The sequence below is a fragment of the Mauremys mutica genome, chromosome 7 (assembly GCF_020497125.1).
Source record: "Mauremys mutica isolate MM-2020 ecotype Southern chromosome 7, ASM2049712v1, whole genome shotgun sequence".
Lineage (NCBI taxonomy): Eukaryota > Metazoa > Chordata > Testudines > Geoemydidae > Mauremys > Mauremys mutica.
This window is the reverse complement of record NC_059078.1, coordinates 116,601,035-116,615,810: the sequence shown is the minus strand read 5'-3', so window position 1 is coordinate 116,615,810 and position 14,776 is coordinate 116,601,035. Positions and strand designations below refer to the sequence as shown.

Below are 14,776 nucleotides of genomic sequence, written 5' to 3'. Positions count from 1 at the left end.
ATCTATATGAAATGAATTATCTTAATCTTTTTATAATTTCTACTCTGCTGAGTCTTGTACACAGGTCAGCAACACTCAGGGATTGATTGTGCTGAAGACTGTAAACTGGCTGAGCATTATGACCATTGAGGTTTCACTTCTGTCTTCAGTCATAAGGAGATCCTCTGTCAGTTCTGCTAAAGGGCTCTCTTTCTCTGCATGCTGAGTCCTGATTCTGAGGGATCAGATTTGTTAGTAGAGTGCATTAGGTGCTTTTGTTGCATGGTCATAACCACTTTTTTAATATACCGGTATATATATCTTTGCAACCTTGTTAGTCTCTAATGTTGGTTTCTTAAGAATGCACTTTGTGGGTCATATGATAATAATTTTGGTTATTGGTGCATTCAGTGGTTCTCATTTTCACCAGGCATGATGAGCAGGGATTGGAGTCACTTAAAGTGGTCCTGATGTATCTCAGAGGTTTCAGTGCCCCAGCATCAGTGATAAGGCCAAATCCTTTCAAGGAAGCTAGCATGGCCTTGGACTTGTTTTTTAAATTTTTTCTTTCTCCCCTGTAGCCACCTATATTCAGCTGTTCGTTTGTTGATTGGTTTTTCCCCAAAAAACAATAGTCCGAGAGCTCTTTACAATGGGTGGTACTGGCGCCTGGGATTTAGTTAAATCTTGGTTAATCAACTGATTAGCTATATTCATGACTGCCTGTTAGAATTTATGGGAGAGGGGAAGGAAGCTTTTTTGAACTATGAATGAGGACTGGATTCAGTCAGTGTCAGTGAGACAAAAGACTGTCACTCAAGCCCTCAAGTCACTATTGTGACTGCTGCTGGAATACTGTGTCAGTTCTGGTGTCTCCAATTCAAGAAGAATGTTGAAAAATTGGACACTGTTCAGAGAAGAGCTGTGAGAATGATTGAAGGATTAGGAAACCTGCCATATAGTGACCAGTTGAAGGAGCTCAATCTGTTTAGCTTGTCAAAGAGGAGGTTAAGGCCTGACTTGATTATAGTGTAAGTACCTACATGGGGTATAAGTATATAATAAATGAGCTCTTCAGTCTAGCAGAGAAAGCTATAACACGATCCAATGGCTGGAAGTTGAAGCTAGATAAATTCAGACTGGAAACAAGGTGTACATTTTTATCAGTGAGAGTAGTTAACCTTTGGAAGAGTTACCAAGGGTTGTGGTGTATTCTCCATCAGTGACCATTTTAAAATCAAGATTGGACATTTTGTAAAAGAGATGCTCCAGGAATTATTCTGGGGAAATTCTATAACCCGTTTTACACAGGAGGTCAGACTAGATCAGGGGTGCTCAAAGTGGGGGTCAGGACCCCTTAGGGGGTCGTGAGGTTATTACATGAGGGGTGGCGAGCTGTCAGCTTCTACTCCACACCCTGCTTTGCCTCCAGCATTTATAATAGTGTTAAATATATTTTAAAAGTGTTTTTAATTTATAAAAAAAACAGGAGTACTTGTGGCACCTTAAAGACTAACAAATTTATTTTAGCATGAGCTTTCGTGAGCTAAAGCTCACTTCTTCGGATGCATAGAATGGAACACACAGACAGGAGATATTTATACATACAGAGAACATGAAAAGGTGGAAGTATGCATACCAACAGGCAGAGTCTAATCAATTGAGATGAGCTATCGTTAGCAGGAGGAAAAAAAACTTTTTGAAGTGATAATTAAGATGGCCCATAGAAGGTGTGAGGAGAACTTAACATAGGGAAATAGATTGGTTGGGTCATTACACCAATTGAATCTATTTCCCTATGTTAAGTTCTCCTCACACCTTCTATGGGCCATCTTAATTATCACTTCAAAACGTTTTTTTTCCTCCTGCTAACGATAGCTCATCTCAATTGATTAGACTCTGCCTGTTGGTATGCATACTTCCACCTTTTCATGTTCTCTGTATGTATAAATATCTCCTGTCTGTGTGTTCCATTCTATGCATCCGAAGAAGTGAGCTTTAGCTCACGAAAGCTCATGCTAAAATAAATTTGTTAGTCTTTAAGGTGCCACAAGTACTCCTGTTTTTTTTTTGCGGATACAGACTAACACGGCTGCTACTCTGAAACCTTTAATTTATAAGGGGTTCGTACTCAGAGGCTTGCTGTGTGAAAGGGGTCACCAGTACAAAACTTTGAGAACCACTGGACTAGATGATCACATTGGTACCTTTTGGCCTTGGAATCTTTATATTTAACATTTCTGATCATTTGTGAATTTTTGTCCCAATACTGTTTTAAATTGGTTTTGTGTTGATTTATCTTAATACAGGGGTTCTCAAACGTCATTGCACCGTGACCCCCTTCTAACAACAAAAATTACTACATGACCCCAGGAAGGGGGACTAAAGCCTGAGCCCAGGGTCTTCAGCCCCAGACAGTGGGTTTTGGCCCGGGCAGTGGGGCTTGGGCTTCAGGTTGGCCCTGGGCTTCAACTTCAGCCCTCGGCCCCAGAAAATCTAAGCCAGTCCTGGCGACCCCATTAAAATGGAGTCCCAACCCACTTTGGGGTCCCAACCCACAGTTTGAGAACCGCTGTCTTAATATATATCCTGGTCAGCAATTAACATTAAAATATTCAGAACTGCGATCTTCTGCATTTTTTGTAGTCAGAACTTTTTTATGGTTTCATTTTTTTCTCTTAATTATTTGTACTCACAATAATTTTGTTCTCAGAAGCAAATTAGGCAATACCTTTTTCTATTTTGTATTCCAGCTTGCCAGTGTAATGGGCACAGCACCTGCATCAATGGCAATATTTGTGACCAGTGTAAAAACCTAACTACAGGAAAACAGTGTGAAACATGCATGCCAGGTTACTATGGAGATCCAACAAATGGAGGCCAATGTACAGGTAAGTATCCTACCAGAATCAAAAGACACCTTCAGCATTGTGAAAGTATCAATGACTGAAAAATTGATATAGTATTATACATGTGCTGGACAGCTAACATTGTGATTTAACGTCCAGATTTACTTTTCTCAGAGAATCTTCACATTAAAAACATTGTGTAACAATTGTGATTTTATAAATAAACACAAAGAGTAAGATTGTGGTTTTAATACACAGCTTGTATTGGACAGGGGAGAAGAGCTATGCACTGGTAGCAATACCTAAAAGTATTTTGCTTGAGAAAGGTAATATACCTTGGGAGATCTGAGACAGTGTAACCATCCCTGGCTTTTCAGGGATTCTGCTGCCATTGTCATGCGGGACTCTTGCTGTCCCTATGTACCTGGAATTCAATAACCAGAATAGTGCTGAGTACCTACAGAGAGCTACAGCAGGGAGCTTGAGAGGTGCTCTCCTCCTTTGCTTCTGGTGCTTGTACAGGGCTAGATATAATCTAACTCTGATCATCTTCTTTTTACTCAAAGGAGGTTTTGTATATTTGAAAGATATTTATCATACAAGTTGTTCATTCTAATGAACAAAACAAATAGGTTATAAAGGCAAGTTTTTCTCTGAAAAGTGACTGTGTAAAATGGAACTGCGTACTCAACAGATCTGTCCCCTGTTTGTGTTCTGTGACAAAGTCAGACTAGACAGCTACCAGAGAGTGGTAGATGGCAGATATATCAGCCCTAGAATGGTAAAGGCTCTTTCTTCTTTAAATGATTGCGTGTATGCATTCCACTCTAGGTGTGTGTGCTCCCCAGTCACTGGAAATGTTTCTCTCAGCGATGCCTGTCAGAACAGTACAAAGGCCCTCTGCTGCTGCTTGCCGATAGTGCCAATATAAAGCACCCAACTGACCCCACACTCCTCAGTTCCTTCTTAACACCCATGATGGTTGCTGAAACTGCTGCCTCTCAGTGATCATCTTCCTCTTCTATCTGTACGTAGTTAGTTAGTTGTAGTCAGTTTTACTCAGTTTTGGCTAATTTTAGTGAAGTTCTGTAAATTCATGTTTTAGTGCAGTTTTTATCCATTCTCCAGTGCCCAGGCATGCCTAGGTCACTGGGTTTTAAGCCCTGCACCTCCTGCAATAAGGCTGTGCCCTTCAGCAACCCACCCTTAATCTGCCTGAAGTGCCTAGGAGAAGCTCACATTGGGCACCATTGCCAGATCTGCAGGGACTTTAAGCCTTGCACAAAGAAGTACTGGGAGGCCAGGCTGAAGGTTTTGTTCATGGAGGCGGCACTGAGACCTCCATCTGAGCCAGGCCACTACCTCGATGTCAGTAAGAAGTGCTCCTCCAACCATACCAGAATCCTGGCACTGATCACCATCCCCAGGGCCTAGGAAAAGGCATAAGAAACAACCAGCCAAGAGGGGGCGATTCTCTGCACCAAAGATGGCCAAGCATGAGGATCAGAGTACAGTGCAATCTAAACAAAAGCATTCCTCTCCCTCAATACCGCAGCACTTAAGTCCAGTACCAGAAGAGCCATTTGTGGCACAGCACCATTATTAGCTTGGTACTGACCACACCAGAAACGTTTGCAAGTGCCAGAGACCTTTTCTCACTGTCGATACCAGAATCACTGGCAGTACAAGAGTCAGTGTTATCAGTGCCAGCGGACAGGAGGGAACTGCCGGATTCTGTCATTGTGCTGTACTGTGCCCTTCAGTACCATCAAAAGGGAAACCTGTTCTACTTGCCTCAGTGTGGGCATCTCCATCATGGCATAGGTCATCAACACTGGTGTGAACAGCACCACCATGGTCACCAAAGAGACTCTCGTCCTCTTCAGAATCAGAGATGAAATCTTATTCTTCCCATCCAAGGAGATGTTCTCACCACTCCTCCAGGCATTTCTACCCTTCCATAGACCCAGGCAAGTGCATAGCTAGGAGGTCACCGGCGACCTATGCTGGTCCAGTGTCCCTTTTGGAACCTGTTGTTTTTTCCCTCCAGTTTCCAGGGCTTATTCCAGGCCATCTTATTCAGTGGCCTCTGAAAGAAGGATGCCATTGACCCATCGAGCCTGGTACCGAACTGCAAGAGCCGGCTCAGTGGGATCCTGCTGAGGCAGAAAGAAGCTCTTCCTTCCACAGCTGGTGCTGACCTCCTCCCCAGATGAGGCAGTTTCAGGAGAGTGCGGATGACTATAAATCTGGGCATATAGGTGGAGTCGTAGTGAAAGAATCCTCCCACATTTTAGCCACTGAGGACTCTTCAAAAGTAGCCCTGCCTCTCAACAAGGCCATTATGGACCCTGTTAAGACCCTTGTGGCAGACCCCCCACATCTGTTCTCCCCCCCCAATGTCAAAAAGGGAAGAACAAGAATACTTTGTTCCTGTCCAGGGTTCAGTTCCTGTTCGCTCATTTCCCATAAGGGTCATAAGGGTGCAACCCCAAAATCAAGACTCAAAGAAATTAGACTTGTTTGGGAGGAAAGTTTATTTTACTGGGGGGGTTAGAACTCAGAATTGCAAACCAGTAAGCGATGCTAGGCAGGTATGATTTTAACATGTGGGACTCCATGCAGAACTTCAAGGACTTGCTCCCACAAGAGGCTAAGCAAGTGTTCTCCTTACTGGTCGATGAGGGATAATCAGTGGTGAGGTCTCATTACAAGCTGCTTTGAATGCGGCTGACTTGGCATCCAGGTCCATGGCTTCAGCAGTGGCCATGCACAGGAGTTCATGGCTACAGTCCTCGGGGCTCCCGCAGAAGGTCCAGCAAACCCTTCAGGACCTATTTTTCAAAGGAGCTTCACTCTTTTCAGAACAGACTGATGCATGGGTTAAAAGACTTCAGAGTGACCCTTAAGTTCCTTGCATTGTACACACCAGCTCCTTCAAGGAAGCGTTATAGGCCTCAACAGCCCATCTGGTTTCTTTTCTGGTTGCCTGTCAGGAGCCGCAGGAAAAGAGAAGCAGGGGTTTTAGGTGTAGGCAACCACCCTCTTCTGCCTCAAAGTCAATGCCTCCCCCACCCAGACATCCAGGGGGTTCTAAGCAAGTGTTTTGATAGGACGCCTGAGGATGCTGTACCAGTTCCCATGAAGCCAGACCCTGTTTCTTCTTTATTTGCAAACCACTTTTCACACATCCTGAATGCATGGTCCAGTATTACCACAGAGGGTTGGGTGTTGAGTGCCATGGAAGTGGGATAGACCCTTCAGTTTATTTCTACGCGTCCTTCCCACCCTCCCTTGCCATCCCTCTTCAGGGACCTCTATCATGAAGAACTTCTGGGCCAGGAGGGAGGTTCAATCTCTTCTTTGCATGGGAGCGATGGAACAGGTCCGCAGAATTTAAGAGGGAAGGAGTTCTGGTTCCTGTTATTTCCTAATCCCAAAAGACAAGAGGTCTCAGACTGATTTTAGACCTGAGTCAGCTCAACAACAATCTCAAGAAAATAAAGTTCTTCATGGTCACACTGGCATCCATTATCCCCTCCCTGGATCCTGAGTATTGACTTAAGAGACACCTATTTTCAAATATAGTATACCAAGGACACAAGGTTCCTCAGATTCATAGTGAACCACTTATGGTACCAATTCACAGTCCTCCCATTTGGCCTGTCTATAGCTCTGCAGGTGTTCACAAAATGTATGGCAGTAGTGGCACGTTTCCTGAGGAGATTAGGGGTGCAGGCCTACTCTTATCGGAAAACTGGCTCGTCAAGGGCTAGTCCAGGGATCAGGTGGTGTTCAATGTTTGACTCATCCAGTCGAAATTCAAGGCCTTAGGCCTTCTGATAAATGCAGAAAAGTCTACCCATGGTCTGGTGCAGAGTATAGAGTTCATTGGAGTGGTGTTCAACTCTACCCATCCTAGGGCCTCCCAGAGTGACATTTCCAATCAATCAGATCCCTGATAAAACACCTCAAAGGTCATCCAATCATACAATTTTGGGCTGTTGTGAGGCTTTTAGGTCATATGGCCTTGTGCACATACATGGTACAACACGCAAGGCTGCATCTCAGACCCCACCAGACATGGCTGGCCTCAGTGTACTCTCCAGACTGCTATCATCTGGACACTCTACTCTTGGTACCTCCACTGCTTCTTGTCTCCTTCTGTTGCTAGTTGGATCCACTCAGTTTGTGCTGGCATTCCCTTTATATGCCCTCAACTGTTAATGACCCTGGTTTCAGATGCGTCAGCACTAGGGTGGGGAGCTTACCTGTGGCCCCTCAGAACTCAGGGCCTTTGGTCTCTGGCAGAACTTTCACTCCACATCAACATCAGGGAATTCAGAGCTGTTGCCTGGCCTCTGAGGCCTTCCTGCCCCACATTACAAGCAAAAACGTTTGTTTTCATGGACAACATTGCAGCAATGTTTTATGTGAACAGGCGAGGAGGAACTTGCTCTTCCCTCCTTTGTCAAGAAGCAATGCAGTTCTGGGAATTTTGCTTAGTCAACCTCAAGGCTTCTTACCTTCTGGGAATGCAAAACGAGCTGACAGATCAACTCAGTAGGTCTTTCTCCATTCACCACGAATGGTCCCTTCACCCAGATGTGGCAAGAGACATTTTCCAGCAGTTGGGGTGGGGGAACTCCCTGAATAGACCTGTTTGCAAACTAATTCTGCTCTCTTAGAACACGGATTGTGGCCTCAATCATGGACACATTTCTGCTACCTAGGATGAGACATCTTTATTATGCTTTTCCCCCCTTCCTGCTCGTGCACAGAGTTCTGCTAAATATCAAGCGGGACCGGGATTGGGTTATTCTGATAGCCCCAGCATGGGTCCTCCAACATTGGTTCTCCACCCTACTAGATCTCTCTGTGGTGACTCCAATCCTGCTTCCGTTGCACCCAGACCTGATTTCCCAGGAGCATGGTCGGCTGCTCCACCCGAAACTGAGCTCCCTTCATCTAATGGCCTGGAAGCTCCATGGCTAAATCCTGTAGAGCAGGCTTGCTCAGACCAAGTTAGTCAGATTCTACTAGATAGTAGAAACGCCTCCACCAGGGCTACTTATCTCTTGAAGTCGAAGTAGTTCTCTGTTTGGGCATCCCAATGTGGAGTCTTGCCCATGTGTTCACCCATACAAGACAGATTTGAATATCTGTTGTTCTAAGTTGTCATAGGATAAAAGGGAAGGTCCTTTCATGGATTGAGAACTGGTTGAAAGACAGGGAACAAAGGGTAGGAATAAATGGTAAATTCTCAGAATGGAGAGGGGTAAGTAGTGGTGTTCCCCAAGGGTCAGTCCTAGGACCAATCCTATTCAACTTATTCATAAATGATCTGGAGAAAGGGGTAAACAGTGAGGTGGCAAAGTTTGCAGCTGATACTAAACTGTTCAAGATAGTTAAGACTAAAGCAGACTGTGAAGAACTTCAAAAAGATCTCTCAAAACTAAGTGATTGGGCTACAAAATGGCAAATGAAATTTAATGTGGATAAATGTTAAGTAATGCACATTGGAAGAAGTAACCCCAACTATACATATAATATGATGGGGGCTACAACGAATCAGGAAAAAGATCTTGGAGTTATCGCGGATAGTTCTCTGAAGATGTCCATGCAGTGTGCAGAGGCAGTCAAAAAAGCAAACAGGATGTTAGGAATCATTAAAAAGGGGATAGAGACTAAGACAGAGAATATATTATTGCCCTTATATAAATCGATGGTACGCCCACATCGTGAATATTGTGTACAGATGTGGTCTCATCATCTCAAAAAAGATATACTGGCACTAGAAAAGGTTCAGAAAAGGGCAACTAAAATGATTAGGGGTTTGGAATGGGTCCCATATGAGGAGAGATTAAAGAGGCTAGGACTTTTCAGCTTGGAAAAGAGGAGACATGATAGAGGTATATAAAATCATGAGTGATGTGGAGAAAGTAGATAAGGAAAAGTTATTTACTTATTCCCCATAATACAAGAACTAGGGGCCTCCAAATGAAATTAATGGGCAGCAGGTTTAAAACAAAAAAAAGGAAGTTCTTCTTCACACAGTGCACAGTCAACTTGTGAAACTCCTTGCCTGAGGAGGTTGTGAAGGCTAGGACTATAACAGCGTTTAAAAGAGAACTGGATAAATTCATGGAGGTTAACTGCATTAATGGCTATTAGCCAGGATGTGTAAGGAATGGTGTCCCTAGCCTCCATTTGTCAGAGGGTGGAGATGGCTGGCAGGAGAGAGATCATTACCTGTTAAGTTCACTCCCTCTGGGGCACCTGGCATTGGCCACTGTCGGTAGACAGGGTACTGGGCTAGATGGACCTTTGGTCTGACCCAGTATGGCCATTCTTATGTTCTTATGTATCTGTTGCACCTGAAACAACAAGGCTTAGCAATCTCTTCTATCAAGGTTCACCTTGCAGCAATATCAGCTTTCCACCATCAGGTGCATAACCAGTCCGTTTTTTCTTGGGACCTGAACCTAGTCTTATCAAAGCTTATGGGACCACTGTTTGAGCCTTTGGCAACTTGCTCCTTATTATGCCTCTCCTGGAAAGTGGTTTTCTTAGTGGATATTGCTTCATCCAGAAGGGTCACAGAACTCCATGCCCCTTACATAAGAGCCTCCTTATACAGTCTTCTTTAAAGATACGGTGTATGTACGCCCTCACCCCAGTTTTGCAGTTTCATAGTAATTAAGCAGTCTATCTATCAGTCTTTTACCTGAAGCTGCATGCAAATAGGAATGAACAATGTCTTCACTGATTGGATGTTAGATGAGCTCTAGCTTTCTACATAGAAAGAACTAAACCATTCTGTAGGTCCACCCAACTGTTCGTAGCTGTAGCTGACATGATGAAGGGTCTCCCAATCTCTTCACAGACAGTTTTGTCTTGGATTACTTCACGTGTTCGCACTTGTTATGATCAGGCAGGTATTTCACTGTCAGCTAACCTGACTGCTCATTCCACAAGATTGACAACATCTTCAGCAGCTTTCTTAGTACAGATCTCTATTGAGGACATTTGTAAAGCAGTGACCTGGTCATCGGTGCACATGTTTCTCCTCCCATTATACCATCACTCAGCATTCCAGAGATTATGCCAAATTTGGTTTAGCTGTTCTGCAGTCCATGTGTCCATGAACTCTGATTCTTCCAACTATTCAACTGCTTAGGAGTCACCTAGGGTGAAATGCAGTCACTGAAAGAAGAAAAAATGGCTACTAACCTTCTGTAACTATTGTTCTTTGAGACGTGTTGCACATACCCATTCCATGACCTGCCCTCCTGCCTCTCTACCTGGGAGTTTTCCAGAAAGAAGGAACTGATGGGGCCCAGGGTTGGCTGGGTGTTTTATACCGGCACTAATGGTGCATTGCAGCAGAGGGCACTCGAGCTGCTCCAGTGGTTACCACTGAGCGAAAAATTTCCGATAATTGTGCTCAGGGTGTGTACACACCTTGAGTGGAATGTACATGTGTAACACATCTTGAAGAACAGCAGTTATGGAAGCTTAGTAACCATTTTTTCCCTGTAAGCTGAAATGAGGTTATTTCAGGTCATCTAGAGACACGTGAGTCCAATTAAGGGTTGCCTGTGACCTTTAAAAAATCCTCTTCTGGTTAGAGAAAAGGAAAGAGAGGAGAGACAAGCTGCAGCAGGGCTAGGGGCTGGAAGGCTGCTGTCCTCTCTAAAGGGGAAACAACTGAACTAACAGACTGATTGGGGGATGACTGGCACCCAGAGACTAGCATAACAAAGCAACAACATAGAGAGGGACCAGGGAGAGGTATTCCCTTTTTGTGTTATGAACTTGTTTCTTTTTGTTTGGCTGAAGAGTACTCTTTTGGGCCACCTTGTAAATGCCTTGAAAACTCTCTAGAGTGGGACTGATTTACTCCAGGCCCCCACCACCAGAGGGGAAATGCTGAGCCCTGCTAGGTGAAGGGAGATGCCTGTCCACAGTTCATAGTCATATTTACTGCCTTTAGTGCTTTCTACTCTTGTTGCCACTCAGAAGTTAGCTCAATCAGTTATATCTGTGTGATCCTATTGAAAGTAATTGAGCTACAGAGGTGTCAATGAGATCATAATTTGAAGACAATTGTAGTTGCACAGTAGTCACAAAGGACTTTACTGCAAAACCTTTAATGTCAGTGATGATCCACGAGAATAAAAGAATCTAATTTGCTTTTCAAAGGTTCATTTGTAGGCCTTTCAGCCAGGGGAAATACATTAATGTGTGAACTGAGCACATTTGACATAAGCATATGTAAAGGGGGTTACACATGCTGTTTTAAAATCAGTGTGTTTAAAAATAGAGCTGCATTTCCAGGTAGAGGGAAACTGATCCTTATGCCATTTTCTAACATTATCTAAACCTGCTATCTAGATTGTAAACAACTTGGGGCAGGGGCCATGTCCTCTTATGTCTTATACAGTGGCATTTTGTCATGTAACTTTTGTATCTCAGTGTCTATTCTCAGTGAATAAAGGTTGGTAAAAGTTGCTCCACAAGCCCTCCTTCCCCTACCCGAGGACTATGTGATTTGATCTTGGCCTGCATAATGTGTTGTTATGATGATGTGGTATAAAGATGGTGTTATCACTTGTTTGGCGTGACCCACATAACTTATCTGTAGCTTCCCCACACATAAGTAATGCAAATGTCCCATTATTTTGATTTCAGATTTTATATGTAATACATATCATAAGTGGCAAGCTGGTTTTGTAACAAGTTAGATTGAAAGTATTCAGTAGCGGAAAAAATACCAATTAAAACACAGCAACAAGCTCCTATTGTCTTATTCATGCTTGGTTTGATCTAAAGAGCCTAGTTTGCTAAAGGTTACAAGTCATCCTATTTTACTAAGGCCTGGTCTACACTAAGAATTAGGGTACGCAAATTCAGCTACGTGAATAGTGTAGCTGAATTCGAAGTACCCTAGTTCGAACTACTCACCCGTCCAGACGCGGCGGGGTCGAACTCCGCGGCTCCCCCGTCGACTCCGCCAACTCCTTCTGCCGAGGTGGAGTACCGGAGTCGACCGCGGCGCTTCCGGAGTTCGAACTATCGCGTCTAGATCAGACGCGATAGTTCGAACTCCAAAAAGTCGAACTCTCCGCGTCGAACCGGCAGGTAAGTGTAGACGTACCCTTAGTCTGTTCAGTTCTGTAATTGCTGCATTGGAGGATTCCCATTGGAGTGAAAAAAGAGATCTTTTATTCCAGATGGTATTTGTATATTGCCTCTGGGTTGTTTTCTCCCTTGCACTAGTGATTTTAAAGCCTATAATATCTCCTCCCATATATCTGAAATAAAAGGATATTTTTAACCTCAGCAGTCCTTGTGGTAGTGGAAGAAGGATCAGGTTGGCAGCTGCAAAATGTATAGAAAAGTGCAGCTGACATATTTTTTCTCCTGTAGCATTGATGATTCTTTTAGTGGAACCTTACCCCTCAAGGGATGTTAGTTCTCTAAAGCTCTCACCTCTACCTCAGCAATTTAACATGCAGTCCCGGTTACATGAAAATGCACATCTGGTAAGCTGAAGCACAATACAGTGAAAATGTGTTCAAGGGAATGGAAAGATTAATGTCTACCTTTATTGACAGTTGCACATTTTCGTGGTGCTTTATGAAGCTTTAAATAATTCTTAATAGTTCTCTTATTTCCTGAAGTTGACAAAATGTTCTTTTGCTGTCTATAGCACCTTTATGGCAAAGTGATGTATTAAAGTAGCTTTTATTCTTCAGGGATACATTAGCTATCTAACCAAATAAGCATTTTGTCACCTTCAGTGAATTATGTGTAATGTAATAATGGCTAAAATCAATTTATAAGACCTGTAAAATTATAAATTTTACCACTTCTTTCTTCAGTCCTAGTTACATATTACTATTAGAGTCCTTTTTTTAAAATTGTAGACGTGATTTTAAAAGGGCTATTTAGGCTTCAGAATGCTTTAAAATTAAGATGATTGTTATTGTGAGACTTTATTTATGTTTTAGGGTTAGATATTAGTTTTTTTCCCCAGATCAGACCTGTAAAACTGCTGCTATCTTTAAGTGTTGTTGAGGATTCTATCCATTGATGTATTGTTAGGTTTCCTTCAACGTTTTGAGAGGTTTGCCCTTTTCTCTTACTAGAGTGGCTCCCAAACTTTCTAGTGGTGTTCAGCAGAGCACTTCCTGGTGATCACAGAAAGCTGTTGCATTACTACTATTTCTTCTTTACTACTTTTTGTACCCTGGTCCATCTAAAACTCACCATTGGCTCTCATCACACCCTTCTGTATAACAATATCCATCCTGCCCCTGTCTTCCCCCAACTGCTCTATTTCCCTATCCTTTTTACTATCCGCCCTGCAGTTCCCACCAGTTCTCCCTACTTCTCTTCCCTTCTCCCTCCCTATCTTCCCCTCTTCTTCCACCAGCACAAATCCAGATTCCACATCCACACCCTCCTTTGCATCCTCCTCACCTCTGGTGACATTTGCCTCAGTCCTCACCTGCCATTCCACCCTTCTTTGTCCCCACTGCACCTCCCACTCTGGTCCCCACCACCACTACTACCCCTCTTTTGCCACCATTCCTAACTTCACATCCACCTCCATCTTCCCTCCTCCTCTCTCTTGCTGTGTCAGGAATACTTACTCCATCTCTGAAAATATCTGTCATCCATGACCTCTTCATATCTCAAACCCTCCATCTCTTGACTGTCAGAGATACGGATCGCTTAGCCTGACACACTGCAGCTGCTGTCTTTCTCAGATGTCTCTCTGCTTCTTGCTCTCCCTGTCCTGGATCAGACTATGGTGTAGCGTTGGGCTTCTCCTCTCCTATTCCTGCTGCTTCCAACTTCTCCCTCTTCCAAAATCTCTGCCTCTGACTCTTTTCTCCCCCTCCCTGTCATTGTCATCTACCATCCATCCAGCTCCTCACCACCAGCCTTTCCTCTCTGATTTCAACGCTTGGATCTCTGTCTTTCTCTCATAATCTCCTACATTCATCCTCGGGGACTCCAGCTTCCATGTTAATGACTCATCCCACCCCTAAGCTAAATATCTCTCCAGTCCTTGACTCCTTTTCCCTTCTCTTCCATCATAAAATCTGCCCTGGCTTACCCTTAGCATGCACTTTCTATGCTCCTGTTCTTGCACTGCAGAGTGTCTCTGGCTGAAATCCCATGATCACTACCAATTCATTCTCTCCTGTTGCAGTTAAAACCCAACTCTACTTCTCCAGCTTTATTGAATCCCACACCATAATCCCAGACTCCCTTTCCACACCTTTGACCCACTCCTCAAACCCTCCCTTCCTCCAGCCTCTTTGTCTGCACAGCATCTTGCCAATTTCTTCCCAGAGAAAATTGACAAAACACAAAATTTGTCCTGATCTATGGCTAGGGTTCCTAGGCTCTCCAGTAATTCAATTAATAAAAAATACTACTAATATTTATGGAGTGATAATGCCTAGGGTGAGATGGTAAAACCATTGTTCTAGCACCATAGAAACATAGAATAAGAGACAGCTTTTGCCCCAAAGAGCTGGCAATCTAAATAGACAAAGTGAAAAAAGGGTGAAAAGATGAACAATGTGGTGGTTCGCAAATGTCATGATTGAAATATGATTTTTTTGTTTCTTTTTATTTTACTGTCTCGTTATATGGGGAGGCCGTTAGCTGAAAAGAGAGGCAAGGAAGGTGGAGAGGACATTAAAGTGAGGGGATAAGGAAAAAGAGGAAGTGCATGTTTTGGGGGAGGGGAAGGGAGCATGGAAGGCAGGTGGAGTGAGACTGAAGTAAAGAGACTGAGGGAGGGAGTGGGATTAAACATACAATCAGCAAAGAGGAAAGAACGTCCATAGTAGAAACTGTAAAAAAGCAGTGGAATGTGACTGACATCACGGGCTGCAGATCCATTCTTTAGATGCTTTTCTTTG

At 43.6% G+C, this 14,776-nt stretch overlaps 1 protein-coding gene across 6 annotated transcripts in view; it reads left to right on the top strand.

The window, feature by feature from the left end:
* Window positions 1-14,776, top strand: part of ATRNL1 (attractin like 1) — a 948,738-nt gene that overhangs the window by 307,343 nt on the left and 626,619 nt on the right. For all 6 annotated transcript variants that reach the window (XM_045024151.1, XM_045024152.1, XM_045024153.1 and 3 more), the window contains exon 19: window positions 2,733-2,870. In XM_045024151.1, the coding sequence (XP_044880086.1) occupies window positions 2,733-2,870 (138 nt within the window). The remainder of the gene's footprint in view (window positions 1-2,732; window positions 2,871-14,776) is intronic.